Genomic DNA, 22,136 nt, shown 5'->3' with positions numbered 1-22,136 from the left:
CATTAATGCAATGGTTCATATTAATTTTTTTTTCTCCAGCCAGATACATGGTAGCACTTATATGCCCTGATGGTAAACTCTTGTAGTTCCTTATTCTTTCCACTTAGGGTAAAGAGTGGAGACCTCAGAGATGGCTACACTGCCAGCGCCTGCCTTTGACTTGAAGAAAGCTGTGCAAACTATATTGTGGTTTTTCAACTGAGGGGACACACATAAACCAGATACACTGCTCCTCCATACACAGAACTTAAATCTGCCACATTCTCCATATCAATGGCAAAGCCATCTTACCTTAACACTCCTGTCAATGCCATAAAATACACACATACACTATGAACACATATATGTATTGTGCCAAATACTCATTTTTTTGCTGAAGAACAAAAAGATTGCTAATTTGCCAGTATTTGTAATTGCAAGAATTAAAAAAAAATCTTTCCATCTCTCCAACCAGTAAATTATCCATGCCTTATCTTTTATTACACACAGCAGTAAAGAAAGAAATCCACAGACTCACAAAAGACCACCCCAGCTTTCCCAAAATTATTCTTATTCATAAATGCCACATCTTGGTTTTGTACCACACTGGAGACCAGGAACTAAAACACAATGAGATGTCAGCTTGTGCTGCCCTCCTTACACATCCTCACTATCTGAACTGTCTTGTGAGGAACCTTAACACTTTTTTAAAAAGTATGTGAGTACCTCTGACTTGCTGCATTTCCATTTTTGAAGCAAAACAAAGCCACAAAACTCACTTCTGCCATTCCTATGGCTTCCTCATAGTAATAACAAATGACAAAAATAACAATGAACAAAATTATAAAATTTAAAATAGTGTATTTTAACACAATCTTTCAACAATAGGTAATAGAGGTCACTTGCTAACAACTGTTACTAAACTTTTGTAGCTTCACAGACTGACTTTTTTCCTTCCCCTAAGTCGGGTACAAAGTTTCAGGTGAATTATGTCCTCTGTACTTGCAACCATTTAATCAGTATGCTCTAACTTATCAACAGGAAAGTTCCAGAACTGTAGCACAAAGTCCTTATAAAGCACCTAAGTCGACAACACCTTAAAAATATCACAAGAATAAGTGTAACTGTAAATAAATAAATTTATCTGCTATACTAAAGGCCCTTTCCTTTCCCAGAACCATGTGGGTCTTTATTCTCATACAATGACATATGCTTTAATAATTCAAGCACTGCAATTATCTAAAAATGTCTTTGTTTACAGTACACTACTGACTGCTCACGGTGTTTTGGTTTTTTTTAAATCATAAAGGACCTTTCATACACTTCTCACTTCATAAACTCTTATTTCCCACAATGTCCGCAGAATGGAAAGGACACGGTGTAATAAAAAACTGACCAAAACATAAAAATAACGCAAAAGAACACCCTAAAAATGGTGACTACTAAAGATTTTATATCTCACTTGTATAAATGCAATTGAGCATTATATCCCAAAAGACTCCACTGTCAACATAGAATCCATTTTTATTAAATGACACCTAGTGGTTCTCCACATTTCATATAAAAATAAGATTCTAGATCTAACTGCAGGTCATCTACTTGTTTCATTGACATGCTAGCTCATTATCTGAAACTTTTATTCTTGGGAGAATTTAGGTTTCTGCAGTATCTGAAGAAAAATGTAATTTGTTAGAAATTAAAACCTGAAGAAATCAACACAAAAAAATACAAAAAATAATTATGTTACAATTACTCACCTGCATAAGTTCATTGCTGTCAATCAGACTGTCTTCAAGCATCTCCTGGGTCAGCTTGCCCATAGTACTGTAAAACTCATCTGCAGTTTCACAACACTCAATTTGCCTACATCAAAATACATGTTTGTTTTTATTTTACTTATACATATGATTCTACATGTTCAAAACAAAACTGATTTCTTGTCATCATAAAATATGCATTTCTGTTAGACAGCTTAACTTTTAAGTTTATTTGCAGTTCTGTCTAGACTTCCAAATAATAAAACTATGCACACAACATCGGAAAAGCTGTAGCTGTAAAAAGATGCACTGACTACAGCTTACTGTCCTGACTCCTCATGATAACAGATTAATGTATCTCCAGACAGGCTATTCCCTCTGCCCCTTTCACTCCTACAGCACAAGAATCAATACATTTTGACACCTACAAGCACAAGAGGGTTCTCTTATCAGACCAAAAAGGGAGCATAAAGATTTCTTGACTGCCTCATCACCCATTCTTCACCATGCACCAAATGGCCAAATTCACTGTCTGAACTTTGTAAGACAGGAAGATATTCACTGGTCAGAAACCATTCCTGTGGAATAAATTAAATATAGGTGCATTCATACATGTCATTCTGTTCAAAAATAATTAGCCTAACTTAAAGCACAATGAAGGAAAATTCACTCATCGTATTTGTAAATGCTATTTCTAAATTGGGGATGGGAACTGTGTTGCTTTCGGTTGTTTGCTTGCTTTGGTAGGATGCTTTTGTTTGCCTTGTTTTGGGAAGGGGAGGTTCAACTGGATACTTTTTCTGCACTTTTCTTCACATTTCTAAAAGCACAAAATCATTCTAAACACACAGAGTGTCATCTAGAGGAAGAGAAATATGAGTAATATGCTTTTGTGAGTTAGTGTTCTACACACATTAAGGTCAGCAGCTAAACATCTCTCCTGTCAAGTGAAAAATTAGTTTTTCTTATATCCCAAGGAAGTGCTTTGATGGCTATGTATTGTAGACTCTCCTCTAAAACCCAGATGCTGGAATGATAAAAAAACATACAGCCATGATGAAAAAATGCCTTTTTTTCTTAAGCAATAGAAGAAGCAGCTTCCCTTGATCTTCAGCATCTGTACATAACAACCACTGAGCTATGAAACACCTTCTGAAATCTAAAACAGTTTGGGTAAAATAATGATTACATAGCTAAAAAAAAATTTTAAAATTAGTATAAACAATGGCTATGCAGCCAATTATCACAAACTTATGGCTTACCTGCCCTGATACCTTCAGTCTCTCATGACCTCCACATACTCCTTTCTCTACTGCACCTATATTTAACTTCCCCATTCCTTCAGCCTTCCTCAAAACAGAAGTATGATTGAGCCACCTACACTTTAAAAATGCCCTTCTCACCCTATTTTCATTTTGAGAATGAATCTTGGGAAGTATGGAGATCATGAGATTATGAACACTATTTCTGGCCTCACCTCTTTAAATCCCCCATTCTAGTTCCAATCATGGACAAAGAGAAACAAAAAATATCACAGTCTTCTCCCAACATAAACAGTGCCCAGTCTTTCACCAGACCTTCTCCCATTTCCCACAAACAACAAGACATGCAGTGCAGTGTCATCAGCTTATTTCTCTTAGACACATTCTTATATATTTCTTGATTTTGTTCCTTTCCATTTTTTAAAACATCTTTAATTTTTCTTTAAGTTTTACAGTAAAATCTTCAAAGTAGTAGCTTCCTTTTTATCATGTTATGAGTTGTAGCATTCACAATTACAACTTTTAAGTGTACAGAGATCCACTGGAAGAACTTCTAAAACATTATGTGACTACGTACAGCTTAATTCCAATGCAAATGATTCATGCAAGTTTCATTCATGAACAGAATATAAAAAAAAGCTCTCAAGAAATTATTATTCTAATTATTATTCTTCAGATTAAAAATTAAATGTACTAAACAAATCCTCTTACAATGCAACTGGCCTGCAGTGCTAATTTATTCAGAAAGAAAAAAGGAAATGAAACCTCTAAGGACAGAACTGAACATAAATCCCAGTGGTTCAATTACAGAGAAAAAAGGAAGATGAGTTTTAATAGGCATCAAAAGAAAAAAATCGATGCAGCTGCTGATGCCAGCTGAAAAAATATTTCCAGCTGAACTAACATCTGCTTGACCTGTCAGAGCTCACACCTCCCACTGAAGCCAGTGACAAAACTCATTTCTCTGGGAGCACTGTAAACTCTTTGGAGCACAAATATTTGCTCTGACAACAGAGGAGTTTGAAGAACTAACATCTCTTGTGTTCTGGCCATGTGCTGAGTTTCCAAGGCCACAAAGGACTACAATAGAAACTTGGCTGGAATGTGCTTAAAAGCAGAGAATTTCAGGAAAATTCATTTCCAGGCCTTAACAGAAAAGATTCATGTACCACAGGGTCATTCCTTTAGTAACACTGAACTCTTGTACTGGGCAAAGCCAATGGGCTCAAATCCTTAAGTCTCCCTTAAGTGAAACTAAGGGAATTCATATCCTCACTTTCAGGTACCAAATTAAATTAGTTGGGTAAAGAGTTGGTACTCAAATTTCTTTGTGTATCTTGACGTAGAGTATTTACCAGTTCCTTCAGAGGTTTATGTTCAGGAAAGTCCAATCTTTTAGCACAGCACAAAGACAATATACACAGACAACTGCAACAACTGGAGACATTTTCTGCAAAAAGAGTCAATTAATTATCATGCCCATTCTGACATGATGTCAGAATTACATGTTTTTAAGAAACCATAAAGGTCCTTTTTGCAGCTTTTTCAAAACAATCATTCTCCTGAAAAATCGCATCTTGTTTAGAATTGAGAACATCTTAAGGAAAACAAAAGTTAAACATGACTCATACTGAAAAGAAAAATCAGATAAAAATGACCACTTACTCTCCTAGCTTTGCCCAGATAGCCAAAGCTACTCTCAGTATAATTTCAGAGCCTTCAAAGAATACTGAATCCCAGATCTTCAGAACTGTATGGTTAGGTAGACAGGTGGCAAAGAGTGTCAGAAACCACTGCATTGTGAAGACATTTGTAAGTGGGGGTTCATAGCCTCCTGATGTCATAAAAACAAACAAGCAAAAAATAAGTTCCTTGAAGTAACTGCAATTTACTATCATTTTACCAGTATAAACTGCATAATAAAATCCACCAGACATTCTAGCACCTCTGTTATTGCTCAAAACTTATTTAGCCTGCAGCTGTCCAAAGATAAGCTGAGAAGAACAATAGAAAAATTACATAGTCACTTTCCATTCTGCAGCACTGCAAAAAACTAAGCAGCATCATTGGCTTTGGACTATAAACCCTGGAATACACCACCACATTTTTCCCCCCTTATATCAGAAAGACTGTTTCTCCTTCCCCATAGCCATATGAAATAAAAACTTCTATCAAAAAAAACAAACAAACAAACAAACAAAAACAAAAAAAAAACCCCACCAACTTCCCCATAAAATGCTGCATTTTTTCACCAACTGATGGCATAAGTCTTTATCTACATGGTGATAAGTTGAAGGTGACTGTCTCTGTAAAGTCATATCTATTATTTTAATATCCTGATGTACTTGCTAAGTTTCAAACAAAATGTAGTATTTCAGGATGAAACTCTAAAGTTTTACTTTTTCGTTATGCTCAGAGAACACTTTGTGCATCCCAGTATCAACTGATGCACTGAAGGCCATGACCAGAGAGGCCAGCCTGTGAAAACACTTTAAAACAGTAAATATTTCCTTGATATTATTTGTTTGCTTTTTATACCATTTGGGCATAGACACATGGAACATAGCAGCAGATCTTTTGTAAAGTGGAACTCAGGGTGCATTTAGCTTCCCAACTCAAAAAGAAACCAAATCACCTAACAAAAAACCTTGTGCCCTCCTCAGAACATTCCCAAATAAAAGAGCTGTAAGTCTGGAGGGAATGCTATGCCAGAAAAAAAAAAAAATTCACAGTGCAAAGCCAGTTTTCAGGTAGCAAACTGAGATGTACTTCTGAGTTTTGTACCTATGTATTAGTAAAGATCCAGGTGAAGAAATACTAACCAGCCCCCACTGGCTCTCGCATTGTAACTCTGCCCAGAATAGCTATATGAGCCAGCAACTACACAGAGCAGTAGGAGGACACCTATCTTGAGCTAAGGCAAAAAATTACTTTTCCAAGGTAGCCCTTGTAGTAAGCTACATGTTAGTGTTGTCACTCCATGCTTTGTACATTCTTGTCAACACAATTCTGTTTGCAGCTAGCGGTGGGACCAAATGATTTCCCTTTGTTTTTTCCTGGAAGCACACCTATTTATGTTAAGGTTATCAGTAACGGAAACTATCATATTTCATCTTAACAATTTAAAATACATATTCTAAGCAATGAACTCATGTAAACACTTAAAATACTGTATCTTTAAATCAGTGTTCAGATGAAACAACAGCAAGGCAGAATTGAATAGCATTTTCTGTTGAATGTACCTCCACTTTCTCTGTTAGCAGCTCTTTGCAGGGTGTCTAAGTGCTGGGACAGTTCAGGAAGCTTCATTCGTAAAAGATCTCGGAAAACAGCCATATCCACAGAGAGAGCACGAAGATTATTGACAAAGTAGCTATCAGGAAGCACCTTATCAATTAGGTAAATCATGATCTGTAGGCAAAACGAAGGACTATCATGTAGGATTTACAGAGCAGTTATTTTCTAGGAATAATGGAAAAATAAAATTCCTCTGTTCACTAAAGAATGAATTGGAGCCAGTGGCAACACATGCTTATGGCACCTCCACTTATATGGGGAGAAAATATTATCACTTAGAGTACCCCCAGTTAGCCTAGGTATCCACAAGCATTCAAGATACAAAGGCCTCTTGAAACTGTCCAGAATTTATGAACCATGAAATTACTGAAATCTAAGACTGAAATCAATGTCACAGTAAGCTATGCCCAAGCTGGCAGCATTACCCACACCAAAAGCAACTTTTGACACTTCTGGTGTTGGAACTGTTTATGAGATTTGCCACTGCTGGAGAGTCTCATTATCCCTTCTCTGGTTAATGTCACAACTAGAAGACTGATTTTGCAAATCCCCTATTTTCCCTCTCCAAAATGCAAGGTACTGTTCTTTAAAAATAAATTCTCCATATATTTTACTGTGATTTGTTACCATATGCTGCACTCCATCTTGTCACTTTAAAAGGTGCTAAATTTAGCAGCGTGAGACATTTTAAGCAGACATCTGTTTCAAGTGAGGTAGCTCAACTACATGGATGGTAAGGGATTAAATGGATACTGTCAAACTTTTGAGAATGAACAAATATAACAAAAAATATGCAGAAGCTGATGTTTATCATCAGCCTAACAGAAGACACTGACCTTTCACTTCAGGATCTTTTACGATCTCTATGGCCACTCCAATACCCACATCCAGAGAGCCTGCAGTCATCCCATCTGCATCTCGTCTACATTTCTCTCATATGAGCAATCCTTACCATGTTTCATAAAGACCTGAATTCTCAAGTGAAGCATTGTACCTTCACATACAGGAGACAATCCTCCTTCCAATCACTCTCTTTTCATAAGATGCCCACAGAAACAGCTTCTCAGACACAGAACTACCAAGTGCACCACCTCACATAGTCTTACTGCTTTTTTTTCTTTCCCAGCTGCTTGTGACCACATACTGCCACTTGTCCTTGCAAGATTTCTCCAGCAATAGCAGTCTTATGTTCCATATTTTAAAGCATGTGGAACAGTAGTCAACACAAGCAAAATAACAGCTTCTACATGACAGACTTGTATTTTGTCAGATGCATTATCTAACCTTTGCTGAGTAGTGGGTTACCTCACAGTTATGTAAAAATATATCTGAACAAAATTAAGCATATTTCAACCAAAGGAAGAGTAATTTAATACATCAACATTAACTTACAACTATGCTATTTGTGTTTTTGTTAATTCCTTATGACATAAGCTATAAACCCCAACGTTAAATATATTAAAGACCTTTGCTCCCTTCCCACTGAGTAGTATTACTTCATTGATCTCTGATATATGAGAGCACAGAGAAGAACAGAAATCTTTTTCAACAGTGAAGTTCACAAACATATAAATTGCTTTGAGAAGACCTTTTTCTTAAAAAGCACTTCATGTATTTACCAGTTTGCAATAGATACTTTCTTCATAACTCATCTCTACATATTTACTTTTATTATTTGATTCTGTAGCATTTCTACACAATAACATGCAAGAATTTTTTTTTTTTGAGTTTCAGTATCTATGAGACTTTTATAGTTTCTACTTATGCGAGCTGGGATTTTCTTGCTTAGCATAATTTCTCTAGGCTAACTTTGAGGCAACTCCAGGGATTTAACTGAATGCTTACCTTAACTAGTTAACACTCAAGTATCACTGGCTGGGCATTCACTGAAGCTACCGTGTTGGGTCCTGTGCTGTTAAAGCCCCTTGGCATCACTAATACCTGCTGTTTCCTAGCCCCTGGGAGATGTTTCCCAGACAGAGAGCTTTTGTTTATAATGTCCTCCCCAGAAATGGGACCTGATTGCCAAGACCTAAGAATGCCCTTGCTCCCTTAACTCCCAGTTTCTACAATAACCCAAACACAGCTACCCCATAGCTACAATCCTGAGGGCACTTTACAGGCCTCTGTAGCTGTTCACTCACTGCCTGCTTTAGGTGGCAGTGACCACAACAAAACCATCACATGCTAATACCAAATTCTTATTTCCTCCCACCCATCCTGCTCCTTTCCTTGCCCTTCCCCTCTTCCCTCTGTCTTCTAGGAAAATTTCAACCCTGCAATGCCCACACCCTAAGCTTGGAAAAGAAATCACTTTATTTTCCATTCTTACTTTTGCCAGGTAACACCAGTTTTGGTGCAAACAGCCTTCAGTGCTTTACCTCCCTGGGGTAGTCTAGTTCCATTGTCTCCTCCACACAAGGAGCCTGACACAACTCACAATAACAGACAACACAAGGATGCACACAGTTCTTATCATCAACTTGGTCGTCATAAACCTTGGGCAATCCTATTTCCTATGCAACCACAATGTGTTTGGGGAGCTTCTGGACTGTATAAGATCACAATAAAACGTGATAAATTACAGTTAAAATATTGAGGAAATCTGAAGCAAGAATTATTGAAAAGAAATTTTACTTTCTGATATAAAGTTGGTATATTATGGTATTTTATTTCTATTACAGGCAGTTGTCTAGAATGAAGGATTAAATACCAGCTAGCTAGACTCTACTGCCACAAGCTTTATATTTTAGAAGCTCCGAGTGAATTTAAATATTTACCATATTTAAATCATTGTCTAAGGCAAAACAAACAGTTCAGTATCTGAAGAGTCACAGTCATCTTTTATTAATTTGACCCCAACTCACACATATGAGCAAATTTATTTAAGGAAATTGCATGTGATCTTGCCAAACCTTATACCATGTCTTGTAGTAAACTGTATTTCCATTTTCTGACATGTTATAAATTTCATGAAGCTTTATTTTATTTACAGTAAAAACCATCTAAGAAAACAAAACACTGTAAGACTAACATAGTCCAGACATTAGCTTCAAAGTGACTTACTTTAATTTTGAATATTTAGTGTTTCCCTAGGATTTGCTTTGACATGTAGCCAATTCATCAACTGCTCACATGGAGCTGCCACATAAGATGCTGATAACGAAATTTCAATATTTCAGCCACCTGTAGTGTTTGCAAGCAAATTTGGGATTATGGGATAAGATATCCTATAGTAAGTAACAGTGGTCCCATTTAATTTATTTTTTTAATATAATAGTGATAACATTCAAACTATTAATTTTAGCTCAGACAGGATAGCAAAATAAAAAGTTCACCAACATAAATCAGCTAACTCTTTTGAGTTGTGCTCTTTTAGTCTGTCTCCAAAATTCACACATTGGTTTATTCTAAAGTTCACTAAATAAAAGCAATCTTTGACACTAAAAATAAAATTTACTCACTTTCAGGGCATCCCCTTCATTGCCCTCCATGACTTCCAGAATAAGTGCAGCTAGTATGTTAAATCCTTGACAATAGCCAACAGATTTATTCCACCTAGCATAAGCCAGCAAAACACGTTTTAATACCACTCGATCTTGCTCTGCCTCCTGGCCACAGTAAGAACTGCAGCCAGTTCGGTGAAGGTCCTTTAAAGGAAAAAGAAATAAAAATAAAAGTGACAAGACAAGCAGAGAAAAGATGCGTATATTCCATCCCCCGTTAGTTCTCTTGCCTGTCCTAGTTTTCCTTCCACCTCCACCCTCCCAGTACATACTCCCAAAGTTGATGACAATGTTTCTTTTTTAGTCTCTTAAACCTTTACCTTACCCAAAAGAAATGTTTCAGCAAGCCCTTAAGTAAACAAGTCCCCTAAAAAATGTTTATAAGGCATTGCCACAGAAGATGTTAACAGATCTCTGGGTTTGTTTCAAACATGCAAGGTACTACAGCTGCTTAATTGAACAAAGAAGAGCACCTGTTTTTATCAAAGTATAAAAGAACTAGTAGATAACTGACTTTTCCAAACATACAAGTCAGAAAATGTGTCCTTGAAATTTAAGTGATTTATAAGTGAAAGGCAAAATGTAAATGGCTGACTGCTTTAAATATTAATCAGCTGAGAAATACAAATAGGCAAACGTGTTTCACTCCTGAAACACAACTGAAAAATGTTCATTTGCTGTATTTTAAAATATGCTTTTACTCCCAGAAAACATTTGTGTTTATTTACAGAGAAGGAAAAAACCCACTTATGTTCCTTTGTCTTCATTAACTCCAGCACTTTTTCAAAATCAAAATAAAGTAAAAATGAAGGGAATAAACCCCAGAAATAGCATCTTTTTCCCAGCTAACACTAACCAGACTAGTGCAAAAGGAACAAAGCAGCCTAAAAAAAAATTTGGTGGGCCAAAGGGAATTAAGATACATTTTTTTGCCAAAGCAGTTGCAGAGATGAAAATAAATTCAAATTCAAATGTCAACTTTTCATTGAAAAATTAGAAAAGAAATAACAAATTAGCTGGCTACCTTTACTATCTGGATGCCCATAGAGTCATCATCAGGATTACTTCTTTCATTGAATGTGAAACGCATGGTTTTGTCCCAGTCAATAGCTATACTGTGTAAGTACTGATCAGCCAGGGTCAACCAAACCTAGAAATACATATAGCAAAATTAATTATTTCTCTGATAAAATATAAAGCTTTGATATATATTGTTAGATGAATCTTATCAGCTTCACCCATACGTGATCCGCTGTTAGACTTGAAATATGCAGAAGAGAATTTTAGCCACAACAATTTTTGCACAATGAAAATAATATCTTGCTCCCTAAAACAGAAAGGAAGGAAATGGTCAGCATTAAGTATCCAGATCTGTGGACTGCTTATAAAGATGCAAGTCAGCTGTCAGTGAATTCACAGCAGCCCCCCAAAATGGAAACACAAGGCAAGGACCCTCTGTCAGTTCAGACCTTCTATCCTCATAACCAACAAATAGTTTTGCAAAAGGATAACACTGCTGCTGGCTTTCCTCAAACTCAACCATGGATACGTCTCCTGGAAACTCCCAAAAGAAATCTAGCAGTGCTGGTGCTTCCCTTTATCAGGAGTCTCTTCTGATGACTTTGCAGAACAAATAGCAGCTAGTATTTGCCATTTGCGATTGATCTGACAGCATGACTTGGATCAAAACAACTTATTCTTACAAGAGGGCTTCCTAAACTGTTGGTGCTACAGGGAGTTCTGAAACAAACATTTTTACTGCTTTTAAAGCCTAATAATCGCCAGAACAGATTTATGCATGTGTATCCAAGACAAAGGCTGGACCATTATTAAAGATTTGAAAACTTCCTGAACCATGAAAGGCACATGATAGATCATATAATGACAACAAGTAACAACAAAGGACCTTTTTTTTCAGGAAACTGAAAGAAATCATGAAAGCAAACTGGTCAAGTTTTATATCAGCCATTAATTCATGCAAGTGAGAAAAACAATTTAGACACTTCCCACAGATTTAAACACTGAAATAGCTGCATGATGAAGGAATGTATGGACAGCTTCCAGAATCTCATGCTTTCTGCATTTAAATGTCCCTTCCCATATATTTGTGAAGCCACCCATGTGGAGGAATGCCACTGTTCTGCCTCCCAACAAGCCTTAGCTTAGCACTGCTGACATCCTACTGATGTTGTTTGACTGGATTCTTTATCTCTGCCAGCCCCATAAATCAAATGTCACATGCCACAACAATAATGCAGATGTCAACCTGCTCCTTTTGTTGACAGCAAAGGAGGCAATCAGCAGGCTGCCACCACAAAATACTTCCTCTATTTTGGTATCTACCTTAAAATCATTGTGAAACCAGGGAATGGCAGTAAAAAGACTACATCTCTTTTCTTACCACTACTTCTTTGGTTAGCATCATGTGGTCACATATGAGCAAACACAGAGATGGGCAGAGTGAAAAGGAAAGACAGATCTGAGCTGGATGATGTGGCAGGGCATACGTAAGTCTGCTGACTACACAGAACTTGGAAGGGTGGCTGATAAGCCCAAGGACACCTTGACAGGACAGAAAAATGATCTGACAAGAACCTCACGAAGTTCAACTAGGAGAACAGCAAAATCCTGCCTCTGGGGAGAAACAATCCCAAGCACCAGTATGTGCTGGGGACACCCAGTTGCAAAGTATCTCTGCTATTCAAGAAGTCTGAGAGAGCTGGGACCATTCAGAATGGAGAAAAGGCAGCTTTGGGGGAATCCTACCAGTGTGTATAAACACCTGAAAGGAGGGTGCAAGGAGGATGAAGCCAGGCTCTTCCCATCCATGCCCAGTGACTGGACTGGAGAGAATAGGCACAAACATAAACACAGGAGGTTCTCCTCAAACATCAAGAAACACATTTTCACTGTGAGAGCAACTGAGCACTGACACAGATTTCCCAGAGAGGTTGTGATATCTCCATCCTTGGAGATATTCAGAAGTCACCAGGACATAATCCTTGGCAACCAGCTGTAGGTGGCCCTGCTTGAGCAGAGGGGTTGGACCAGATGACCTCCAGGGGTCCCGTCCAAACTCAGCCCTTCTGAGATTCTGTGACCTCTGCCACTCATGTACCACAGAAAAGTGTCTGAGACACTTTCTGGAGTGTGGGAAAAGAATATTTCAGGAAAGAAAAAAGGCTGTTAGATGGGTCTAATGAGTCATTGAAGTTGTAGATTAAAAATAAATTCATCGTGGTGTGAGGAAAATAATGCCATGAAGTCTTCTCTTCCTTCTCCTCTGATTTGTAAAGAGGTACAGTTCAGTTTGGAAAGACAGCAAAAACAGGAAAAATAAATTAAGCTGATACATCAGAAATATGTGGAACTATATTATTTAAATATAATTTATATAATATATATAATTATAATTTATCATTATAATTATATACTTATAGTTTTATATTATATATAATAATATATATTATTATATATATTATATGTGGAACTATATATTTTATAAATCTTAAATTTTTTTTTTTTATTAAAACTGTGTTTTTAAAGCTGAGATTGTGTGACTCAGTTTTAAATAAAAAATTAATAGACATGCCTCTTTTTATACTAGGGGACATTAAACTTTGAAGAATGCAGTAAAGTAAGTCTGGCAAAACCCCAATGGACCCTCTTCTACCACTAACTCAGTGCAATTTCCCGTTAATGCTGCACTCTTACCATTCGACATCACTCCTGAATCTGAATTTCCCTAATTTTGGTAATCTGCCTTTTCCCCAGCAACTGTTTCTATAATCATTCTTGTCAGTATTAAGCGTCTATCAACTTCACCTTCATAAGTGTGACAGCCTACACTGCAGATATGTTCTCCTTTCAGTTATCTTCAGCTGTGGGGGTAATTTCACCAGTGCAATTTCTTAAGACTGACAGTATGAGGCAGTAACAGCTGCACCAGAAAAAGTTATCTAAGCCTCAAGCAGAAAAAACCCAACTATTGAAAACACCATCTTTACCTGTCTCCGCAGCCTTTCCATCTGCCCTGTGAAGTTGTCACTGAATAATGTAAACAAGGAAAAATCCCCAGTACAACTTAAAAGGTCCAAATATTTGTTATAAAACCCACTAACAGATAATATTGATGTCATTCTCCTCTCCTGAGAAACTTACAGGCAACATGGCCCACAAGGCACAGAGGTCTACCTACCTTTCTCCTCCATTCCTTTGGGATGCCTGTCGGCAGTCTGGCCACCGCTTTGAGCGCATCATGCCACTAAAAGCAAAAGCATCCAAAAATGTAAAATATCCATCATTAGTTTAATGCTACAGTATAGCAACATTTACTACATTGTAGACATGCACATTCATTTCATTTTACTGCACACATGTCAGAGTTTAACTGCTTAATCCACTCACAGGGAAGCTACAGATTAATTATTTGACAATTTGACTAAAGTATAATATTCTAGGACACAAGGATTTAGGAAATATCTGAGTAAACAATGAAAGCCTATTTCATTTTCTAAATACGAATGAAACAGCTTTTGATGCAATTGCAAATAATATGCTGATATTATGATGACAAATGCACTTCTGAACTAGGGCAAGCACCTTGACTGCAGAGAACCCTGAATCCTTGACTGCAGAGAACACAGAGAATCCTTCACAAACTCAAGGAAAAAAAAAATCAAATTACCTGCTGAAAACCATTTTGACCTAAAGATGGCTCAAGAGTGAATTTCAATTTTGTATCAACCCCTAGAAAGAAAAAATAAAGTCATTATTTCATTTAGCTCAGAAGACAAAAATAAGCCAAAAAACCCCAAACACAAAAATCCCATGGTTGAAACAAGAACACAAAATTTTACCTTCCTGTTTTAACAACTATATTTCAACCTGTTTCAGTGAATTTTGTCTTCACAGTGGATTCAAGGAACAGGTTAAGAAGTACACAGACAAAATGTTTTTAAAATGCAGTAACATGCTCTTTAATGATGTCATTTGGCACAACTCATGTCACTAATATTCACATAGTTCACTGTTCTACAAACTTTACTAGAACACTGCAAACTGTCATATGCATCTGCAGAAAAATACATGTGCACAGACAGTTTCTTTTCATCTATGCCAGCTTCTTGACATTAAGTCAGTCAAAACTAATTTATAAGTTTGGTGTGCTAAAATTATTTTACTGTTCAGAATATATTTTTTTCAAATTCCTCAGACCATAATGCACATTTGGTCAGTACTGTGATTTAAGCTTAGATTTTATTTTGGCCATATGAGTAAGCTATATTACTTGCTATGAAGCAGGCCTAGTAATTGTTCATACAATATTACATAAAATACCAGAATCTCAAGTGGATCCCAACGTGGCACTGCAGTATGCCAGAACGTGATCAACAGTAAAATGTTTGATTTGTTTTCCATCCCACAGCGTGACCGCACAATTCCTTGGTCCTTCAAATGCCGCTGTCCAGAACTCAGGTGCTGAACACAGCATCAGATCACATCTGCTCCCTCCCATCGGCTGGCACAAAGAATGAAGCCCTCTTTTATTTTCCCTCCATAATTTAATACAATGCTATTGTTCCACATTTACAATTATGCTACACATAGCTTCTCATCTTTCCAGAAAATGAAGCCAAACATTTTTTATATAGAAATATATATATACATACACACATATATACACGCACACACAGAAAACCCAAACAGATTATAATCCTGCAAGGTTTTAAGTATGCAATATCCATGCTAATCAACTCACCAGTAGTACCCAGTTCTTTGGAGATCTAAACCTACAAGTGTGACAGAAAACCAGACTGTAGTGGCATTTGCTATTTATGGAATATAAAATGCCTTTGAGCATTTCATACTGAAGAGGTGGTAAGTAATTTTAAAGCCTTACTACCCGGTAATTATATACCTAAAGACAAAGTCTTTTTCTCCATGGCTTTTTTTTTTTTTTCTTTGTTGGGAGTGAGTGAATAGAAACAAAGAAAAAAATCACACAAACTCCAGCACTGTTTAGAATTTTTGTGTTTTAGAATTGCATCACTGAGACCTGGGGATTAGTGCTTTCGTTTCCCTGCTTCAGATCTGAAAGACATGCTTGTCAGACCTAGAAAAAAAAATATTTCAAACCATAATAGATACATCTTGAAAAAACATTGAAGGATTAATAGCTATTCCTGGAAGTAACTGTTTATTAGTATTCCTTCCCATGGCGCAATGGCACTCAGCAGGGGCTCCTAATAGATAAATCTTTTCAGAATAATTCAAAGCAATGTAACAATGGCAGTAACCTAAGATTAAATTGTATCACATTTGCTGAAATTGGAAAATGTGAACTTCATTCTCAAGCAAAAAAAAAGTAAGTACTGTAAAACCCTAATACATACAAAAATACATCATGACCAAGAACTCCTTTTGTTAAAGTAACAGATGCTGACACATTACCTAACACTACCTTGTAGCAAAGAACCAATAGCCTTCCAAAATAACCATGTATTAATTTCCAACCCAGCATCCAAATACTAATTACTTCACAGTTTTCTAAGACTTAAAAGATCCCAGTAACAACTTTTCTCTCTGTTTTAGAATCTCCCTAAGAAAGACACAAGCAGATACTTCCATGTCTTCAAAAGATCAAGGACAGCAAGATAAAATCTCAGAACAAGGAAAAATCTATCCACAGTTACATGAACATCATGACCAAGGAGCTCACACTACAGACAAGGTACATGTCCCTCCTGAGACTGAAATGAGACCCTTCAAATGAGACCCTTGACTAAATGAGACTGAAACGAGATCATCCATCTACAAAAGTTAATTAAATTACAGCAAACAATTAAGACAGGTGTGAAAATTACTGTAAATGATAATTACATCACATGGTGACACCAGACTACACAGCACACTCTCTTCAGCATGGTGAGGAACTGCTTGGTCAGGCCATGCATGACAACCTCTTGTAAAAGCCATGGAATCTGTGTCCCTTTATTTGTTCTCCATTAGAAGTACTTTCCAAATCAAATTATGTGACAGTTTTGTGGGAGGAGAAGAACCATGGGGAATGAACCCCAGAGGATATAAGAATTGTTCTTCATTCCCATCCATTTTAAAGAATTTATATTTCCTAAAATGCAAAAAATTACAGCATTGCTTAATAAAAAATACAGCAAGTAAGCATGTAAAAAAAGCTGCAACCATACAGAGAGAGTAAGGAAGGTAACCAGCAAATTGGGAGCAGCATCTCATTGCCCATTACTTATTTCTGGCACAAGAATCATCTTGCTACATGCAGTTTCTGCACTCTGCTCAAGGAATTTGTCCCTGAGTTTTAGAGCTTCAAGGAACCTAATGCCTATCCCTAACTCAACCTCTCTTGGTTTCCTAATCCTTCCTTTCTCCATCATTCCTTTTTTTTTATTCAGTTGTCTTCTCTCCATAAACTACCTTAGATTCCCCAATAGTTTCTTCCCCCCTCAGTACCCCCCACCCATTCACCCATCCAACCCTACCGCATGTCTGCACCTATTTTCACTGGATTTTTCCATTTCTAACAATCCTCCGTCTTTGAGTCACATTCCTCTCCATTACATAAACACATGCTATTTGCAAAAAAAAAAAAAAAAAAAACCCTTCAGGCCTTAAGAGAACTTTTCTTCCCAGTTCCTCAATAGGGACAGCCTGGCATAGATGCACCACACATAGAGCAATAGTTCCTACTTTAAGTGTTGTCAGTACAACTCAGCCCTTTCAAATCAAACCAGCCAGGCTACAGTGTCATTTGGCATATTAAAGATCACCTCTAGTTCATACACTTTCAACTGATTCTTCATATCTGAGAAGCATATTAACTCATAACAGCAGGAGTATGCTGGGAACGCTCTGGAATTATTAGCTCCATGAATACAAGGTCACACAAAGGTACATTCTTGACAACAAATTTCTGAAAGGTAGGGGAATGCCAAAATAAGCTCTGTTCAATGCCCTTCCAAGCCTGTCACCAGAAACCACTGCAGAAAAGTTATACAAAAAATCAAAGAATTTAAAAAGAGGAAAATACACCACCCCCCCCAAACCACAGTCCTGTAAGCTTTCCTCTGTAAAATACACAATAACTCCTGACAAGAAAAGGCTGTAAGAGGGAAAATTATAACCCTAGGATTCCCAAACCCTAGCAGTCTTCCACTGCATAACCAAAATGTAGCACAGAACCACACAAAGAGCCACAAGATGGGATAAAAATACTGTCAGCCAAGTACCTGGGTGACGGAATCAAATTCACAGTCCACCCTCAACAAACAAAAGGATAGGGCAAAATCTGGGATTTTTTCAGAAATATCAAACCAGAAGGAAGTGTAGGAATATGATGTGTTTTGATGCACGTTTGTGAGCTATAAAGATGTAGCTTTAAACTTGTGAAGTAGCACTATAGGTTCTCGGCTGTACTTCACAGCTGTTGAAACCTCTCCCACAGAATGCAAATAAATATTTTATCAAAAATAAACAAGGAAAAAGGCCTAAAGCAGATTTGTGTGCAGCAGGAGCCCATAGCTGAGGAAAGTGTCAATATAAACTATCACCTTATGCTGCTTGTTGTTCCAAGAATATTCTTAGCCTTGCAATTTATCTCTAAAAGTAACATTCTGAGTAACTCTGTATGAAACCACTTCTATCAGGAGCCAGAGCTCACTGGGATGTATCAAAGCACATCTAAAATCTCCAGTCTAGAAAAACTTCACAATACAACTTCACAATACAGACAGCTAATAGAGACACTAAGTAAATCTGAAGAATGTTTCATCCAGCATATTTTAAAGGGTTCACTAGCTGTACCATCTCTACCACTCTGTGAAAATATGTATCCTGAACAGAGTTATTGTCTTTACCTACCTATGAACAATATGGACACCCCAAACCAGTGGGATTTTTAGGACTGTGGCATTCATAGTTACACCTCAGTCACATCCCCTGGTCTTTGTGTGAGTGTGAATACATGAATGTCATTATCCAGATAACGTCATTACCCGGGATAATAGCAGACTACTGTTGGAGCAGTATTTGAGTGTTGAGTGTTTGAGAATTACAAGTCAGGAAATCTCCTTGAAAACAGCAACTCTATAAATATACCAAAATGTATCCAAGACCTTATTAATAACAGCTTCTGAAACTCATCTCAAACACAGTAAGCATTGTGAGCCTGATGCACACACAGCTAATAAAATGGGAAACTGATCTTTATTTATTTCCATGTATTGCTCTATGTTTCAGTGGATCTCTGGCTTGCATGCTTTGTAAATGCCTAAAATTAGGCAACAGATCAACAACATTTTAGCTACAAGTAACAGTTCTAACATGGTAAATTGAATTTAAATTTCTTGATATTTCATTTTTAAAAAAATCCCAAATTTTGATGGCAGGCAACTAGAATCTAGCATTCAGTCATGATCACCCATCCGTGCTTCTGTTGAGAGCCCCTTCCCTGGAGTAAAGACACGTCATTTGCTGACCACTCAGTTCTTAAAAGATTTTGATACTGAATCAGGATCTAGCAAACACAGCTGCAGAGCTGATGCTTTCCCCTTGGAATAGGCATGGTTGCAAATTTAGACAACACCCTACCACAGACAAAGGCTGGGCGGGAGGAGGGGTCTCCGGCAGGTCAAGAGGTAGCAGGTTTATCAGGAAAGGTCTGGGGAGGCTACGAGGAGACTTCGGGCAGGGACTGGCAGAACGCTGAGTCGCCAAGCCCGGGGGAGAGGAGACGGAGGGAGAGGCACTAGGGACAGACGACACAAAAGCGCTGCGAGGCGGCGACGCCGGGCGGGAGGAGCAAGGCAAGGACCAGGAGATCTGGAGAGCGGAGCCGGGATCCGCGGGCCGGGTGGGACACGAGCAGGAGGAGTCCCCCGGGGCACGGGCAGCGCGCTGCCTCCCCGCCGGGCCCCGGCCGTCCCCGGCCTCCCGCCGGGGCAGCCTCGCAGCCGCCGCGGTGCCTCGGCCGCTCCCCAGCCCGGGGCCACCTCGCAGGCCTCGCTCCCCGCTCCCGGCTGGCCCAGCCCGGGCGGGAGCCCCGCGCTCCGGACACGCCGCCGGCCCCAGGCCGCGACCGCGGCGCCCCACGCCGGCCGGGCCGCGCCGGGGCTGCCGCAGCGGCGGCCGGAGAGGCGCATCTGCCTCGGGCCGGGGCCGCCCCCGGGCGCTGCCCCTCGCCCCGCCGCGCCTACCCGCGGCCCTCATCGCCCGCCGGCCATCTCCTCCTCTCCAAGCCGACCCCGAGGCCCCGGCCGCTTCCTCCGCCCCGCTAAGCCGCTTACGGGGCGGCAGCCGCCGCCTCGCCCGGCCGCCGCAGGTACCTGGCTCCAGGGTGCAGAGCAGGCGCGGCGCGGTCCGGGAGATGCAGCTGCGCTTCTTGAGCACATTGCTGAGGATGGTGCCCACGCCGCCGCCCGAGCTCTGCCGCTTCAGGCATCGCCCCCCGCGCCGCAGCGAGCCCGTGAGCCTGTCCTGCCGCATGGTGCCCGGGGCTCGCCCTAGGGCGGCGGGGTGGGGGGCATGGCGTGCGGGGACCCGCACTGCAGACAGCGAAGTCCGAGTGCCGGAGAGAAGAGGGAGGACAAGGATAGGAGAAAGACAAAAAGGGAAAAAAAAAAAAAAAACTGTTCCCGCCCACAATCCTAGCATCACTGCCTGAATAAACCAGCAGCCTCTCCTCCTCCTCCTCAAGCACCACCTGGAATGCAGCGGGCGAGGGGAGCAGCAGCTCTGGTTAGAAATAAAGGGAGCCCCGGCGGCAGTCAGTGGTGGGGCTCAGCTGTACCAAAGGGCTTCGGGACAGCAGCACAACCCCCGGGCTGCACGGAGACCACCCCACACGGGCGATGCGGACACGGCGCGCTTGACGCCGTTAACAGGCGGCAATACTGACATTCCTTCCGAGAATGAAACGAGCTGAAATAGCCACCAAAGAGTCCTCTCACGTGGTACTGGGGCCTACAGCTGGACATATATAGATAATCCGGCTGCCTTTTTCGAAAAGCTGTCCTGACAAGGAGTCCGACTAGCACTATCAGACCATGGAGCAGGGGGAGAGCAAAGAGTTTAACAGCGTCTCAGTGCTTGGGCAGGCTGGGGTCCTACTCAGCGACAGCCCCAGCATTAGCATAAGCAAGCATGCTGCACAGTTTCTGTTTTTCACTCATCAGCAAAGAGACACTGAACATCCTCAGCTAAAATAACAGCCTTTTCTATGAATCTACATTGCAACTGCACTTACAAGTAATATGCCATGCACTAAGTAGTTAAAAGAAGCACTTTGTTAGATGCATTTTCCAGTGCTGTCTGGCCTAAGAGCATATTTAAATGGTTTCAGAGACTCTCAAACTAGTGATTTGATTGACAAGAAAGAAAAGCATTTGAAATAATGATAGCTTTTATAACCTACACCACTCAGCATTTTTGTGGAAGGAGAGCAGATTTATCACATCACATTAGTCAGGCTCAAAGGCCAAACTACCAGGAGTTTCAGTCAACCTGCCAACAACTGTAGCTTTGAAACATTTTGCTCCTTTATTAAAAAGTTGTGTTCCTCAGTCACATTATGAAGAGAGAAAACTGGCAACGGATAAGCAGTAATGCTAATTATATAAAAGACACACAATATAAAACACAGAAACAAGCCTTTTTAAAAAATCAGTTATAACTATTTTTAGAAGTCACTGTTAAGCTTTCAGAGAAGTGTGATTTTGATCATGCCTCTTTAAATATCTGCTTGGGTTTTGGAGAAAAGTCACTACATTTGAGCTGTTAGCTTGCACTCTGAATAGATAATTAAGTCTGTGTGTCGGTGGTTCTTTTTTTAACAAAGGTGACACTTCCCTGCTGATGTAGATGATGCAAATCACTTTATTTCAGTGCCAGCTGGAGATGATGATTTAGTGGTTAAAGCATCAAATTTGAAATCAATTAGTCTCCCTAGGTGTACCGATTGTACCAATGGGACTATAGCAGTAACATTTAAATACAGAAATAGCTGTATTATCTCTGTAATATTATTGTCCTCTTGGATGAGCACCTTTTGCAAATAGCACCACATCATTCTTGGATCACTTCAAGACTGACTAATCCAACACCACATGGTGTTGCCCAAAGTCTTGGAAGCCATAACCAAAGTTTCAGAAACTACTCATTATCCAGACAGTGGAATCAGTCATTGCACTAAACTGCATTACCTCCAATTTTTAAACAATTAGAAATCAGTTCTAAGAAAGACATCAGTATTTAACTGATGAAGATAACCAGCTCTCAAAATGAGAATTCAGTATCCCTATTAT

General features: G+C 39.2%; 1 protein-coding gene across 5 annotated transcripts in view; it reads right to left on the bottom strand.

The window, feature by feature from the left end:
* Positions 1 to 22,136, bottom strand: part of TBC1D30 (TBC1 domain family member 30) — a 53,247-nt gene that overhangs the window by 9,953 nt on the left and 21,158 nt on the right. For 3 of the 5 annotated variants that reach the window (XM_068190123.1, XM_068190122.1, XM_068190125.1), the window contains exons 3-9: positions 14,489 to 14,550; positions 14,000 to 14,065; positions 10,826 to 10,951; positions 9,760 to 9,945; positions 6,241 to 6,409; positions 4,664 to 4,832; positions 1,737 to 1,842 (exon numbers count right to left, since the gene is read on the bottom strand). In XM_068190123.1, the coding sequence (XP_068046224.1) occupies positions 1,737 to 1,842; positions 4,664 to 4,832; positions 6,241 to 6,409; positions 9,760 to 9,945; positions 10,826 to 10,951; positions 14,000 to 14,065; positions 14,489 to 14,550 (884 nt within the window). Of the gene's footprint in view, positions 1 to 1,736; positions 1,843 to 4,663; positions 4,833 to 6,240; positions 6,410 to 9,759; positions 9,946 to 10,825; positions 10,952 to 13,999; positions 14,066 to 14,488; positions 14,551 to 20,159; positions 20,450 to 22,136 lie in introns of those variants that run through there. The other 2 variants (XM_068190124.1, XM_068190126.1) reach the window with 2 other exon arrangements.

This window comes from Anomalospiza imberbis, chromosome 5 (genome assembly GCF_031753505.1).
Source record: "Anomalospiza imberbis isolate Cuckoo-Finch-1a 21T00152 chromosome 5, ASM3175350v1, whole genome shotgun sequence".
In the NCBI taxonomy this organism is placed as follows: Eukaryota; Metazoa; Chordata; class Aves; order Passeriformes; family Viduidae; genus Anomalospiza; species Anomalospiza imberbis.
This window is presented reverse-complemented; position numbering and strand designations above follow the sequence as displayed.